General features: G+C 46.3%; 1 protein-coding gene across 4 annotated transcripts in view; it reads left to right on the forward strand.

Annotated features, from left to right (window-relative positions):
• Positions 1 to 15,136, forward strand: part of LOC146209266 (uncharacterized) — a 214,884-nt gene that overhangs the window by 82,925 nt on the left and 116,823 nt on the right. For all 4 annotated transcript variants that reach the window (XM_084598597.1, XM_084598613.1, XM_084598605.1 and 1 more), the window contains 2 exons: positions 1,631 to 1,899; positions 4,508 to 4,849. In XM_084598597.1, coding sequence (XP_084454723.1) covers positions 1,654 to 1,899; positions 4,508 to 4,849 — 588 coding nt within the window. In that variant the 5' untranslated portion in view covers positions 1,631 to 1,653. The remainder of the gene's footprint in view (positions 1 to 1,630; positions 1,900 to 4,507; positions 4,850 to 15,136) is intronic.

The raw sequence follows: 15,136 nt of genomic DNA on the forward strand, positions 1-15,136 counted from the left end.
GAACATGTAGAGAGAGAGAGAGAGAGAGAGAGAGACAGAACAAAATTTTTGTACCATTGGTACTGTCGCCCACCGCACGTCCTGTATTTGACTCTTGTTCATCTTGTTGTGGCATCAATGAGAAAAGTAATTTTTCTACTAAAACAACCTCCTGTTTATTGCATTAGCATTGAACTCGCGTTACGGCCTCTAAATATAGTAAGGTGCTTTGTCGAAGCACTCATATTTGCTTCTCTATTATCTAGAACCTAAACACAGCACCATCGACCGCACTTCAGTGTTTCGAACTTTTGCTCTACTTGTACGAATGCGCAAAAGTATTGAGTATTATTCGAAATGTTCAATTCGTATTCGGTCAGCTCTGTTTATCACTCAGTATATATCCGATTGGATAGATGAAGTCCGCTACCCGCATTAGGTTCGGTTTGCAAAACATTATTCACGCAACCCTACCTTCCTACAATACAGGGTACATAACGTCAACAACCACATGATTGACCTCTCACTGCACACGAGGTGTTTACTGGGAACATTATGGCCGAACTGGATGGTTCACCATTTAGGTGAGTCATCGCTCACAATATACGCCGCTCGTGAATTATATCTTAAATCTCCGGCCATGAGTATACAACTCCGCCAAGGATGATTTCTTTCCGGTGCAAAATTGCCTACAGCAAGGTAGTCTACGTAAAGTAAAACCGATCGGGAACAAAGTTGCGGTGTTCGAGGCTTGGAATTGTTTGCAATACTTTCTGAGCTATAGCAGCAATTTCATAACCATATTTCGTTTGCTTATATGAGGCCTTGCTGCGCGGAGGCCACTCATTGCTTCATTTATGACGCCTTATGGAGGTTTCTGGTACGCTTACGGCAGATTCTTGATGTCTTTTGAGATGAGACCTCAGTTCCGCTCAGACGAGAAGGAATATCTGCATTCACCACTATGCATCTTTCCGCTACGTCTAAATGAGCGCGTGCTCTCATAAGCATTCCGAAATCTGCACGTACTGTTGGCAGCAGACGCTTACCATATGTTAGTGTGCAGAAAGAACTTTATTTCAGCGCAGTAACGCCTTCAGAGGTTGGTCAAGGCTAGACCTGTAAGTGTGGCTATGTTAAGTAAAAAGCAGTTGTGTTATTTCGAGGGACCACAGAATGGGACCCCCCAAAGATAAGAAACTACGCAAAATGTAATCGCAAGCTCTCTTTTCGTCAACGACTGGTGCACCATCACCGAAAACTAACCAAGAGAGAAAAGTATCAAAATAACTACCGTTAATACAGATAGATAGATGAATTTATTGAAAGGAAAGGCACAGAGGCTTGCCGGAATGATTCTCTGCACTGGGGAAGGGGAAGGGGAGAAGAAAGAAAGAAGCCTTATGAAATATATATACAGGTGAAACATTCAGGCCTTTCCAGTTAGGTTTTCGGTCTTACATAAATTAAAACTTTGTCTTTTCTGCTTGCGCATTAGTGAATCTGAATAAATTCGCTCATGCAAACGCATCAACGCGGATTGTTTCAACGCGCCTTGTGAAACGATTTGCTCGTACTTGACAAGTATGCAGCGAATTTCTCTCCAAGGACGTGACAGAGTTTTTAAGAAGTGACGACGTCCTGTGCGCAGGTGCGATTGCCCAGCCGAGGCTAATGGCCGGGGTGTGGGGCGCCAGCGGCGTTCCCCTGCTGCTCGTGCTGCTGGCGGCGCCGTCGTCGCACTCCATGTCGCCGGTCGACCAGCCGCTGCCCGAGTGGCAGCAGAGGCTCGAGCGACGCCAGGTGGAGCAGCTGCCTCCCGCGGCGCTCCCCGAGCCCTCGTGCGCACAGCTCAGGATCATGTGGCGCCAGATGCACCGCATGGCACGCCACAGCCAGCTCACCAACGAGATACCGCAGGTGGGCCCTTTAACGCCTGGCTGAGGTTTTACCGCCCTTATCATCTAAACTCTATATAACATCATTCTATTTGTCCCTTTTCCACTAAGAATTGGTTATTTTGGTTGTTATGCACCGGCACTCCGAAAGACCGTGAAACAGAACAGCTGTTTACATTTTTAAGTACACTCGCTTCTATCTCCCACGTGTGAAGACACGGGCACGGAAGGGGCACTTGCAGCCACTGTGAGTCGACCTCGCTCAGGCGTAGATGGTGGTTAGGGGTCAAGGGCAAAACAGCTTCAGATGCACCTTCGTCGCATGGCCACCAGTGCATGCTCACTGCAAGCTGGCGGTAAATGACGCAGGCTAACAGAACCTGTATTATTTAGCGCCTTTCGACAGACAGCAGCTAAAAGGGCATGGTTGCCTTCGGTGACCATGCTACTCACCTTTTCTCAGGCAATATGACTCCAATCTACATCCTAATGGCCGCTAGAGGTTGCTTTCAAAAAGTGTCACAAGTTTGAAAATTGCAGACTCCTACGATCGCTCGTCGCGCAACGGCGCGGTTATGCACTGACCTCGTTTTCCAGCGCCCAGGTGGAAGCGGCCATGTTCGAGCACTCTACAGGTCTGCCTCTGTGCGGTGTGCGTTAGTGGCGTGGATGATGCCGTTTGCGGACGCCCGCTTCCTCTTTCGCTCAAGTAGCCTCAGAATTTCTCACACTGCAGAGGTCAGGATAGTGACGATCAACAATGCAATATTAGCTTACCAGCATTATATTTGACATGGGTTATCAGTATTATGGTGCACATGACAACTGCCAATGCTATGCCAAAGGGAGCGCGCATTAAACCGAAAAAGCGAAGTCTTTAAACAATCATTCCTACTCCCGTTTGAGGTCAAGAGGCAGAAAGGTATAAAGAATGTTATCTTTTAAACAAATTTTAGTGCATGTGGACGCCACGGCCTCTTCAATGTGGTGTCCTTTTTGCAGCTGTTCTGTTGAAAAGCGCACTTTACATATATAGGCCGTACTTGTTCAGACAATTATGGCCGCAGTCTGATGCTGCCGTGGAAACTTGATGGAATTCCTCCTCCGCCTTTTATCCTTATGTTTCAAGGCATCGGTGTAGATCGCAGCAACAAGCGCTATGCATGATGGTCACCAATAGCGTGTATTATATATGATGCAACACCTAACAGCCGCTACACCCACTGGCTAGTGTCGCAGACAAGCAGAGCGCAAGATGCAGAATACAAATGTCCCTGAGGGCAAGAATAAAAAAACAAAAAACACACGAGCTCTTTCCCCTGCAAACTTTTGTTATTTCCATAAAATGAACACCTTTGTATTGCGAACTTTTAGATGCATGTGCCCCAGTTTTTTTTTTTTTTTTTTGCATGAACGTAGCGGGTCTGTTTTGAATGGTCGGGGCACACAAAAATATGGTGCCAGTCTGCAAACAGTGCAGTGTGAATGCGTGTCACTGTTTTTCCAAGCATAAGAGTCCCAAAATTGGATAAAGGATGCCTCTGTATCCTGCGAGCAGCTCAGAAGGATATCATCATTTTTAAGAGATATACTGCGTTGTTGTTTGCTTATAACTTCATTTTGGAATAGAGCCTTAGAAAATGTTTCATCGGATCCCCTTTTGGAATGAGACGCGCATCATTTTGCCAGCAATGTCTAGCTCAAGGGAAGGTATCGATTGTCATAACTATTTCTTGAGTAGATGCTGACTGCACAAACAGTACATCGCCGCAGATTGTTTACATAGCATTTCAATAAGGCTGCCTGCATTTCTCCCTTTAAGCATAGAGGCACCAGTTTGTTATCGGCGCGATCACAGTATGGGGGTTACGATGCAAGTTTTCATATGCGTTTGAGTTCCAAAATGATTCAAAGTGCAATCTGATGCGTGAGATTCCAACTTAGTTTGCAACAACGATGGCTAAAAAAGAGAGAAACCCATGACAATGACGCTACCACAATCCAACTTGGCTGCCTGAATTTCAGCATACTTTCTGGTAATCAATTCACTTGCCTTTGATGAATATTAATAACGGGCGGATCCGTTGTATACCAATATCTGGTAAAAATCACCAAAGACAATGTTATTCATTGGAATGATACAAGGACACGATCGAAAAAGCATTAGCATAAACCAACTAGCCAACAATTACGTCTACAAAGACAATGAGCTATTGTCATCAAATTGCTCTAAATGTGACGACGAATGTCAAAGCGTAAGATTTTGTCATCCGGCTGTATTAAAAGGTAATAACATGACAGGGATTGCCGTATGCAGCCTGACAACAGCTTTCCAACTTTTGAGGCAATCTGTCAAGTATTAAGCTTGGTTAGAGCGCTGGCTTCAACTGCCAATTTGATGAGGTTTCCCTCGTTGCCTTTCAGCCATATTCCACTCACAGTAACTCGCCGACTGACTAGGGGGATGCGAGGCTTGAGGCGAACATAAAATATTTCCTTGTAGGCGCCGGCATTAGTGCAACATCCGTGTATCCTGTAAAATAACAAGTGTTTGGTACCCCGCTCAGAGATAGCAAAAAAAAAAAAATAAATAACCGTCTTCTTTTCTTTTCTGTCTACCCGTGGTGCAGTTCCCGGCTGCCTATCCGTTCGGCTACGTGTCACCCGACAACAAGGCTCTCATGTACTGGACACCACCGGCCTCTTTCGGCAAGATTGTTCGGCAGCCAGGCAAGGCAGCGGTGTCCAAGCCCACCCGGCCCGTGGGCCGCTTCGCGCAGTCGCCGCTTCCCCGAGCCGCGTTGGGACCCTCGTACGGCACCGTAGTGCGGAGCCCCAGCGAGAAGGCGGCCCTGAGGCGCCACATGGCAAGCATTTCATCTGGTTATTGGGGCCCCTCCCCACCCGACCGTGACTCTACGCCACGGGACGCCGTCGTGTCCAAGACTAGGGCCCTCTACCGCAGCGAACAGGTGAGGCACCCTCCTTAGACTATTCCGAGAATGGCGGCTACTGGATGCTGACTTCCGTTATGCTTTTTATTAGAAGTATATATTATGCGGTGGAGGGGAAGAAGAATTCCTAGTATGCGCAACGCGCTTTTTTTGTTATCACCTTTGCTTAGTCACCTGCGAACTTCCATCACCTCAGGCCTAGGATTTCGAACCCGAGTGATTGAATGGGCTACTCGGGTTGTTGTCAGCTGTGAACTAATAGTCACTCAGCGCGAAACATCTTAATTCTGCCTTTTCTAACAAAATAAATGCTTCGCAATTCCATTCATCGTAACGGCTTGCTGATTCAAAACAAGCCTTGTCATCCGAGGCCCTCTGCCCACTTTTCCCCGTCAACCTTCTCGGTGCCATTGGGGGTCTTGAACTCTTTATATTGATATGTGGCCGCGTTTAGAATGTTCGCTGCACTGAGTTCTTTTCCGAGCTTCCCGTTATTTCATTATCATCATCATCATCATTAGCCTGACTATAACCACTGCAGGGCGAAGGCCTCGCCCATATTTCTACAATTAACCCGGTTCTGTGCTAGCTGCATCCACTTGACCCCTGCGAACTTCTTGACCTCATCCGCCCACCTAACTTTTTGCCGCCCCCTGCTACGCTTTTCCTCGCTTGGAGTCAAATTTGTTACCCTAAGAGACCATCGGTTATCCTCTCTTTGCACTACATGTCTTGCCCATTTCTTCTTCTTAATTTCCGCTAGAATGTCAGTAACTTAAGTTATTTCTCTGATCCACTCTACACGCTTCCTATCTCCTAATGTTACCCCTACCATTTTTCGTTCCATAGCCCTCTAGGTTGTCCTCAACTTAAGTAGAACTCTCTTGGGTAGCCTCCACATTTCAGCGCCATAGGTGAGTACAGGTAAGATGCAACTGTTATATACTTTCCTCTTTAGCGATACCGGTAAGCTGCTAGACATAATCTGCGAGTGCTTGCCAAATGCGCTCCATTCCAATCTTATTCTTCTTGTTATTTCCTTTTCATGGTCCGGATCTGCTGTTACTACCTGTCCTAAGTAGACATATTCGCCTACTACTTCCAGTACTTCACTACCTAATGTAAACTGCTGTTCCTTTCCGATGCTGTTGAACATTACCTTAGTCTTCTTCATATTGATTTTTAAGCCTACCTTTCTACTTTTCCTGTCTAGGTCATCAACCATTTTTGGCAGTTCATCCCCAGAGTTAATTAGCAAGGTAATTTCATCAGCAAATCGCAAATCACTGAGCTATTCTCAATCTACCCTTATCCCTAACTGCTCCCATTCGAAGTCCCTGAATACTTCCTCTAAACAAGCTGTGAATAGTACTGGGGAGATTGTGTCTCCTTGCCTAACACCTTTCTTTATGGGAATTTTGTTACTTTCTTTATGCAGAACTATGGTTGCTGTGCAGCCACTATATATATCTTCCAGCACTTTCACGTTATTTATTCACTCATAAATCTTTATTCGCAAGCGTGATCTGAGGCCTAAGTGGGAAAAGAGAAGGTTGTGAGATTGAGGGCGCTACGTATTAAGTGTTCAATCTCAACAGGCTGCTGCGGAACGACCACTTGTCGCAGTTCGACTTCACCGTCGATGCCCATCACGGCTGTGGCGCGGCTTAAGGAGGACTTCTTGGTAGATAATGCTGGACATTGTTTTCTTGGTAGCGAGTCGCTCTTTATCACTTTTTCCTTTCGCACCGAAGGGAGAAGTCTTTTAAGTACATGCATGCTCTTGCAAATTTTACGTTTGAAAAATGTTGCTCCTTGGTATCAATTTTTTTTTTCATCTCCCGTGGTTGTATATTACCGCCTAAAGCACGTTTCATTGTCCTGTTATTCCGTTAGCTATATTCCGTTAATCCTTCAGATAGCGCCATGCACTCGTGCGTCGCACGCTGTTAACCTCGCGCGGCGCAGCACACATCACTGTCTTCATCGCCGTGCCTATAGGTCCGACGGCAATATATACAATCGCCGCAACCGATCAGGCCTCTCGTAAATCTGCAGCGCACTCTCGCATTGAGGACTAAACGTCGCCATCTTCATCAAAATTACCTTCATGCGCAAAACACCCTGGCGCTGTGCAGTAAACATTGTTGTCTTAATCGCGTTTCATCTGCGCTGCTCTTTCATTTTGCCCGAGTAAATACGCCATACACATACGACATCTAGCTACGTATAGAGACCGCAGCCGTGTACGACAGGATGCCGAGACCATCGAACCACTAGAAGTCAGACTAGCCTGCTGCCAAGCGCGGAAGCGAGCCAAGGTCGAAGCGGTTGCAGTGACTGCGTCTGCGGTCGGTGCCTAACGCTCGTGACCTTTCGTTCAAGGACACTTTAGCCTCTGCACTTTTTCTTGCCTATGTACTCGTTAATTATGAACGCAAGTGGTGCTTTCGTCAGATGAAATTCAAACAAAGTATGCACCTTCCTTTTGTGAGCGCGAATGACGACACAACATCATCATCATCATGGCCTGACTATACCCACTCCAGGGTGAAGGTCTCATATTTCTGAAATTTACCCGGTTCTGTGCTAGCTACATCCACTTGACAGAGGGCTATGGAACGAAACATGGTAGGGGTAACATTAAGAGATAGGAAGCGTGCAGAGTGGGTCAGAGAAATAACTCAAGCTACCGACAGTCTAGTGGAAATTAAGAAGAAGAAGAAATGGGCATGGGCAGGACATGTAGTGCGAAGAGAGGATAACCGATGGTCGCTTAGGGTAGCAAACTGGATTCCAAGAGAAGGAAAGCGTAGCAGGGGCCGGCAGAAAGTTAGGTGGGCGGATGAGATTAAGAAGTTCGCAGGGGTCAAGTGGATGCAGCTAGCACACAACCGACACAAAGTATTGCGGTATAAATGCTGCAGAGAAACGACAGTGGTCCGTCAATGCATGTCCAAAGCCACAAACGACAATTATGGACAATGTAATTAGTTCTTGCTTATTCCAGCGTGTTACGTCTTTTTGAAAGTTCTGCAGCAGACAGGCAGTTAGCATGTTGGAGTGCATAGACAGACTCCTCCCGTAACAAATATGTATAACGAGTAGAGAAAAATAGTCCAATGAAAAATATTAATGAATCGGTCCTTTGGACAGTGGTTTTTGGTTAGAGGTTAATAAATAAACGGGGGAGAGCTACTAAAGCAACCCCAGCTGAGAAAGCGGGCCCGGGGAGACCCCACGCATCTCCCCTGGAGGTAGCTGAAGGGATAGGTTGTAGGGGAAGGGGAAGTAGGAATGAGGATAGGGTTATGGAATTTTGGAGGGGAATGTGGACAGCGTACGATTTTGATGACAGACAATTTGAGTCGAGCTCCCTTTCGGGCCTTCGCAGGGGGCAAGCACTCACTCTTAGGCGAATGTGCGGCCCTCGGCCCCAAGATCAATCTACCACCACAAGGCGTTTGCCGGGTTCCCGACATCTGAGACAGACTCCCTTCTTGAAGCCGTTTTTGAGGTTCCCCATCCCTCAAGCCCGGTTTGCCCAACCCGACTCTACTTGAGGTACTAGAGAGGGGAATTTCGCTTAGCGTCCATCTCTACTCTAAGGTACTAGGCTAGTAACCAAACTTCAATATTTCGCACACTGATGGATACTCTTCCCCGGTTTTCGCCCGACAGTGCATGTTGGAAGGTATATTGATAAGGGTTCAGTCCCTTTACTTCCATCCATTGCTACATGCTTATGTCCGCTCTCGTGCTATAAGGCCTTGCATCCTAAAAAAGGATGCGTCCCACGTGAGCACTTGGCGAATTGTTCGCTGGGCTACTAACCGATTCCGAGACCGGTGCTTCCACGTTGTTCCTCTGTACTAGGCGCCTCCACGCGTATGTTCCACCATTCCTTTCCCAAGTTTCGGTTTTACTAGCTTTTGACTATACTCCGCCGTCTTTTTCTCCCTTTCAAGCCAAAGCTGAGTTCCCCAGAACCCAAGCTTTTTCGCCCCAGCCGCCAGGCTTCCGTCGATGCACCGTTCTCTTCAACAACGGAAACCAACGCGTTTGCGGCTGAGTATAATGCCATTAGGCATGAGGGGAAATTTCGATCCAACATACAGAGTCAGCTACCTGCATTTCCTTGCCGTACTATGCAGCTACGCCTCCATTCCCTCTGAAGCGGGCAGGCTTTCCCTCGGCCTACCCACCAACCTGGATGCTGAAGAAGAGCCCAGCATCAGAAGTCAGCTTGCCGCGTTTCCTTTCGTACTCCGCAGCTAAGCCTCCGTTCCCTTGATAGCGGGCTGGGCGTTCCCTTGGCCTGCCAACCGACTCGAACACTGGACTCAATTTCCGGATTACACGCGCCCCGCCCAGATCCACTCTGAACCTGTCGCCACTTCCGGCAACGGGCAAACGTGTGCATGGCATGCTCGCAATGCAAGGGAGTACGCTGAGGCCTCCCCGGGAATTTGCCACCCCTCAGTATGTGCCCCGGCAAAACCCATACCGACCGCTGGCTGTCTGTCAGTCACTGAGCAAAGCCAGGCAGCCGAAACCACCTTGGCCCACTCAATGTGCAGGGGGGACCACCTCAATGTGAAGTGGGGACCACGTGCGGGTTGCCAGATCGTATTTACGGCAATAAAACATAAGCAAAGGTATCAATAAGCTACCTTATATATGCATTCCGTGATGCCAGAAAAAGTTAGGCTAACATTTTCTTCACCGAAAACGCGTCAAGTGACCATTGTAGAATAAGTCGCAGCCTCATTTCTCAGCTTCATTTCGCCAGTTCCCGAGCATGAAAAAATTTCTTCACACATCAAAAGCTCAAAATAAGACGCAAATACAACTAGCAACTACTACATAACAGCATCGCTATGAAGGACAACAGCCTACTTAAGCAGAAAGAGTATAAAAAACAAAAAATAAAAGAGTACTGCAACATCATATAAAGGTGTTCGGATATTTTTTCTCTTCTTCTTAATGGTACTGTTTTCAAAACTGTGCATTTAAGAAAGCCAACGTTTTGAGACAGTGAAACTAGAATTTATTTTTAAAGTGCTTCCGAGCTAACATATTGAAAGAAACATGACGAGTTATGCCCATACCTGTCTTAATTTCTGGGTTTCTCGTTGCAGAGCGTAAAACTTGACATACAAGAAAAACAAAAGACTCGAAGTCGGTTTAAAGTAATTTCAGAAAACAAAAAGGGCTCACGAAGCACAATTCCAACCTTTTTTTTTTTTTCTTTGCTTGCACGGACGGCTGTAGGTTCGATTGTGCCACGAAATGCGAAATGATTACTAGTATTTTAAAGGCAGCAGTTTTTTAAATCGACGCACTCAATCTGAAGGTAGCGCAGAAATACCTTTTTTCTTTTTTTTTTTACACTCGAGTGGAGGACTGATATCTAGGTTTCCTTTTAATGGGGAAGGAAACCTCGTAAGTCTGGTCAAAATCGCCCCAGTGTTTTTAAAGTTCACACTTAGGCGTTGCAACTTTCCTCAATGACGGCCATCGTCGGCGCTCCAAACATAGTGTCCTGTCATGCAGAGAATGAATGAAAAGGAATGGGCTCCGGGGCTGCAACGAAAAAACTTTTGCCTTCAAATCCTCCTTTTTAGTCTGGGCACAAGGCTGGCTGTAAGAGGTGGAACTTAGGGCAGTTTTAAAGCAACTATTTTTGTTTCTAGCCACCCCTGCGTGTTTTTTTTTCTGTTTTTACACGTAACCCTCAGGCAGGCCGCGGCACATTCGTGACTGGTTTCAACCATTTCGGGGAGGTCGGGGGGCGCTAACATGGACCTGCTAACAAGCGTCACCACGTAGTTAAATTAAGTAGCGTTACGGTATGATTTTTATACATTTCTATTTTCTCGAACCGGCAGCATTCACCAAATGCAGTCCTTAACCAAGGTGTCTCCGATATCGCAATAATAGACGGGCACGTTCATCATATCCGCCCGTATTTTTTAACCGAACGCTTGCAAGCTAATAATTTTGAGGCAAGTCTGCTGTCTTAAACACCACGTCTTTGGTAAAAATTAACAATCATCAGAGTTTGGCTCTCAACCATATATTAGAACCCTTGTGGCATTCCTCGAGAACAGCAGGCCTCGAAAGAAAGAAAGGGGTTTTCCTGAAGTTACACAAAATATCTGCATAAATGATGCTACAGTGCTCTGCATTACGGATAAGAAATAAACCCTGTGGACTATCGTCGGAAGTGCATACGTGGATAAACAGAAAGCAATGTTAAGGCACGTTATGTCTAATGTTCGGCGCTGTTGTCCTCGACAAGCTACATCGTATGGCGCGTATAGCCATAAGCTTCGTAGAGTTTGCCAGCACTCCTTTTAATTCCTTGCCAGTCCTCACTGTCATTATAGAAAGCGCGCAGCTACAATTACAACCCAATTTGAGCTGAATTCAGCATTCTTTCGAAAAAGTTCGCCTTAAAGCTGAAAGTAACTGCGCCAAAATGAAAACAAAAGCTGCTCAGTGTAGCGGCACTATCACCTCGGTGACGGCCCCTAATTGCCACGTATAGTAAGTCTAGTACGTGTTATTTAAGGGAAAACAAAAACGTATTCTTGGTTAAAGAAGGAGACGAAGTAACAACGCCGAGAAATATCAAGCGCAATCCAATACTGTCTGAATTGAGAAAGAAGAAAGAAGGGAGGAAAGGGGGAAGGGGGGGGGGGGGCTTTCATTCAAGTAGTAAAAAGCAGCGTCCTCCTCCGCTTCTTGTTGACATGTTTTCATATTTTCACTTCATCGTTGGCGACGGCAGAGCTCCTTTTCCCATTCCTAAATACCACCGTGAAAGAAAGTAAACGCGCGTGAATAAGCTTAAGCTTGAAGCCCGCTCAAAAGCAGCTCTGACGTCAGTCGGCAGCCATTGAGCGAGGCTCGCGCGGTGCGTACCCGCCTGCGATCAGCTCTAGCGTAGCACTTGCACACTCTCCGCTGGGAGGCGCACGTGTGGCGAACGCCATCTTATCACCCTGCAGCAGACACCAGGACGAAGCTTCGCTTTCGTTGAAGCACGCGGTTATTCGTGCCTTCGAAGGCACCCGGTGCGTCTGCGCATACAGAAAGCCGAGAGAGATTAATCACGACGTACTCGTCCGTAGTTCTGCACAGACGGAGTTTTGCGTCCGTTTTAACGGCTGGAAAAAAGGCCTATAAAGTTACTCATGAGAAATTGGTGCGGACTCATTGGAATTCATGGTGTGTTTGAGTTAACGTGTTTTCTTCTGATTTCTTGCATTAAATATACCTCGGGAACAAATTCTATCAAAACACAGACTCTGAAATTAGTTGAAATAAGTCCCCCAGCGTTTTTCTAAAACTAACTTCGCGTTAGAAATCGTGCAAGCCATCACTCAGTGAGAGCTATTTACAAGATTTTTTTGCGAAAGCGCTCAAAGCACACCTGATATTTCGCCATAAGGAACGAGCTTGTCGGTGTAGGCGCGTGACGTGTTCGATTTCAAAAACGACTGCAATTTTCTCTTCGCAAGTAGGCGTACACTGTCGTGAAGGCATTTCAATTTTTCACTAGGGAACATCGATACATCGAAATGAGCAGAAAGCAGAATTGCGCAATTAGGTTTGTGTTTAACGATTATTTGAAGTAACAACTGTACCTGCAGCAAGCCCCCCCCCCCCCCCCCCCCCCCATGTGAAGCTTGTCAAATAACTAAATCGCATCGTGCGTCACACTTACGAAACAAAATACCGCAGCTATCGACAAAGCGCGACTCTTTACAAAATAGAGAAATATCATTTATGACCCTTATGCTTTAATTCTACAGGCGTCATTTTGGTCTAACTATCATAGGAAGTTATCTCTCCGCACATTAAATATAGTTTCAGTTTTTCACCTTCTTCAGGCTTGAAGATTTAACAAGAAAAAACAGCTGTTCAGGTTAGTTCTCTGCTATCAGCAGATTACGAAAGCCGCCATGTAGCTCTACTTATCCTTAGGATTATCGGAAGTGGCCAAAGCCTTTCTTGAGAACTCTCTGCGCAGTTCACCAGACTGCAGCGGATTGTCCGATTTCCCACGCCGCCTGCGTCGTCCACTCTAACCGCCTATTTCAAAAGTTGCGCACTTCAAAGCCTCAAGTGGCGAACGCTGCTGGAGAGGACGCGCTTGGAGGAACATCGGCTCATGTCTCTATGGTTCTCCTTTTATTGCACCTGCTTGTCTGCGGCGATAGAAACGGCGCCGAGCCGTTCGCAAGAAACTTCATGGCTCTTCCCGCGCTTTTTTTCTGCCCTCAACCACTGACTAGATGGTACGGTCGGTTGGCGGAAAGTAAACTCTGATAGTCTGCCTCACCCCCCCTCCCCCCACCCCCTTCTAATGACCAACCACTGTGAGGTTTCAATCTGCAAGAAACTACCTCGGTATCCTGACGATATTGATTCATTCTCTGGCCAATAAAAAAAAAAAAAAACATTCTCTTCGCCTTTAACGAATCCTTCGTGATGGCTGTGTAGTTACGGTGTTCGCGTCCTTCGTCCCTCGCATTTGCTTTCTGCCAAGGAGGCTGAACGCTTTTGGCAAGCAAGATACACTTACCCTATTAGGGATGTTCGATAATTTATGATGTTTGGTTCAGTACGTACGTATGTTTGGTATTAGAAATTCGTTTCTGCAAAAAACGTTTCTGGAACTCCTCAGTGGGGTTCCGTTTCAGCGCACCTTTCGGTAATGCACCCTGGCGCTCGCGACGCTAGAAGAATTAACTCCATAGGTACCTACTACGGACGTATGCATCGTGCATGCATATGCGCGACTGCGAGAATGTCAAAGCGTTGCTGCTTCTTGGTGCAGCAACGTACGCGACCAAGCGCGAGAGCGGCACCCTTCATTTTGCTCCTTTCAACCTTAATTCAGCTCATTTCGCTCCTTTGAACCCAAACTTCTTCAAGCGACTAGCATCACGCGGACTGTTTGCATTCTGAAGAGAGGCCTACAAAGGGATTCGTCATATCTGTCTTCCCGTCTGCTGTCCGTTGACGGCTATACAAAAAAAAAGTTCAGCAAAGGCATTTGTATTTATCTTCCCCTGTGATGGCATTCCGGCCATATACAAGCAAGATTTGGGCCAGAGATATGGGACTGAAAACACTTAGAGAATAAAATCCTACTTCCCGTGCGGCGACACGCTCCATGGTTTGCTTGCAAGCCTTGCTCTAAATGAATAAGCCACTCACCAAAGGCATTCACGTCTCTGGAAATGACAGATGACTTAGAGTATCAAACACAGACATGTCGCAGGTCTTTCCGGTACAAGCTCCCGCGGCCAGCTAGCTCAAGAAGCAGCGAGCGTCATACCACCGGCCAGGAGCTGAAAGCGAACGACTGCGATTCTGTAGAGCTTGAACGTCCGTAATAGCCCGGCTTCATATCAAGTGCAGCTAAATCTCTCTCTGTGCATGCAGCTGAACTCTTTGCGTTCCACGAAAATGCGTCCTGCGAGACAGTGTGTTTACGCTTACAAAATGGTCGTATGTATACGGGCTTCTTCCGATGTTGCTGCGCTCACTTTGTCAACTCGTACCAATGTGCTTGCTTGAGAATAACGCGAATATGAAATAAGGACAGCCTGAGAAACCAGAAATTAGCACTTTCTTGCACAAATCATACATGTACCCTCTTCTGGTGGCCTGCAGCTCTTTGTGAACCACTCAAATGCGCTCTGCTCGTGCCAAACGAGTGCGAGCATAGGCATTCGTATCTGTCTAATACGCTTGCGAACTATCTGCTGTACAGATATTTAGTAGCTCCAGAGAAAGAATCATTTCATCAGAATTGTTCAAAATGTTTGAAGAAGGGCTCGCATGGCTGTTCACATATTATAAGCTTCTTTTGCGCAGACGTGTGCTAGTTAGGTCTTGATCTCTAAATATTGACCAACATATGCTTTAGCTTATAGTTACCTTTAACAGAGAGCCGTCGCTTATGTTTGAGACGTAGTAAATCTAGATTGTTCTTATATGTTATCGAAATGTATTGTTTTGCATTTTCCACTCAAATATGTGCGTCATTTTATCATGACTGGCACATTATTATGAGAAAAGCCTCTCTTAATTGCCCAATTCTTTGTGCGACCAGAAAGCGCTACCGGAAAACGTGCGATCCAGAGACTAATAATAATAAAATCAATCACTGCTAACTAATCATAAGAATTATAATTTGATTTCTCATAGTCATAGTTAGTCGTAGTCATGATTAGCCATGATCGGTCATATTCATAGTTAGTCATAATCACGGTTACAGCGTCT

The sequence above is a fragment of the Amblyomma maculatum genome, chromosome 1 (genome assembly GCF_055883805.1).
Source record: "Amblyomma maculatum isolate TAMU_Amacu chromosome 1, ASM5588380v1, whole genome shotgun sequence".
Lineage (NCBI taxonomy): Eukaryota > Metazoa > Arthropoda > Arachnida > Ixodida > Ixodidae > Amblyomma > Amblyomma maculatum.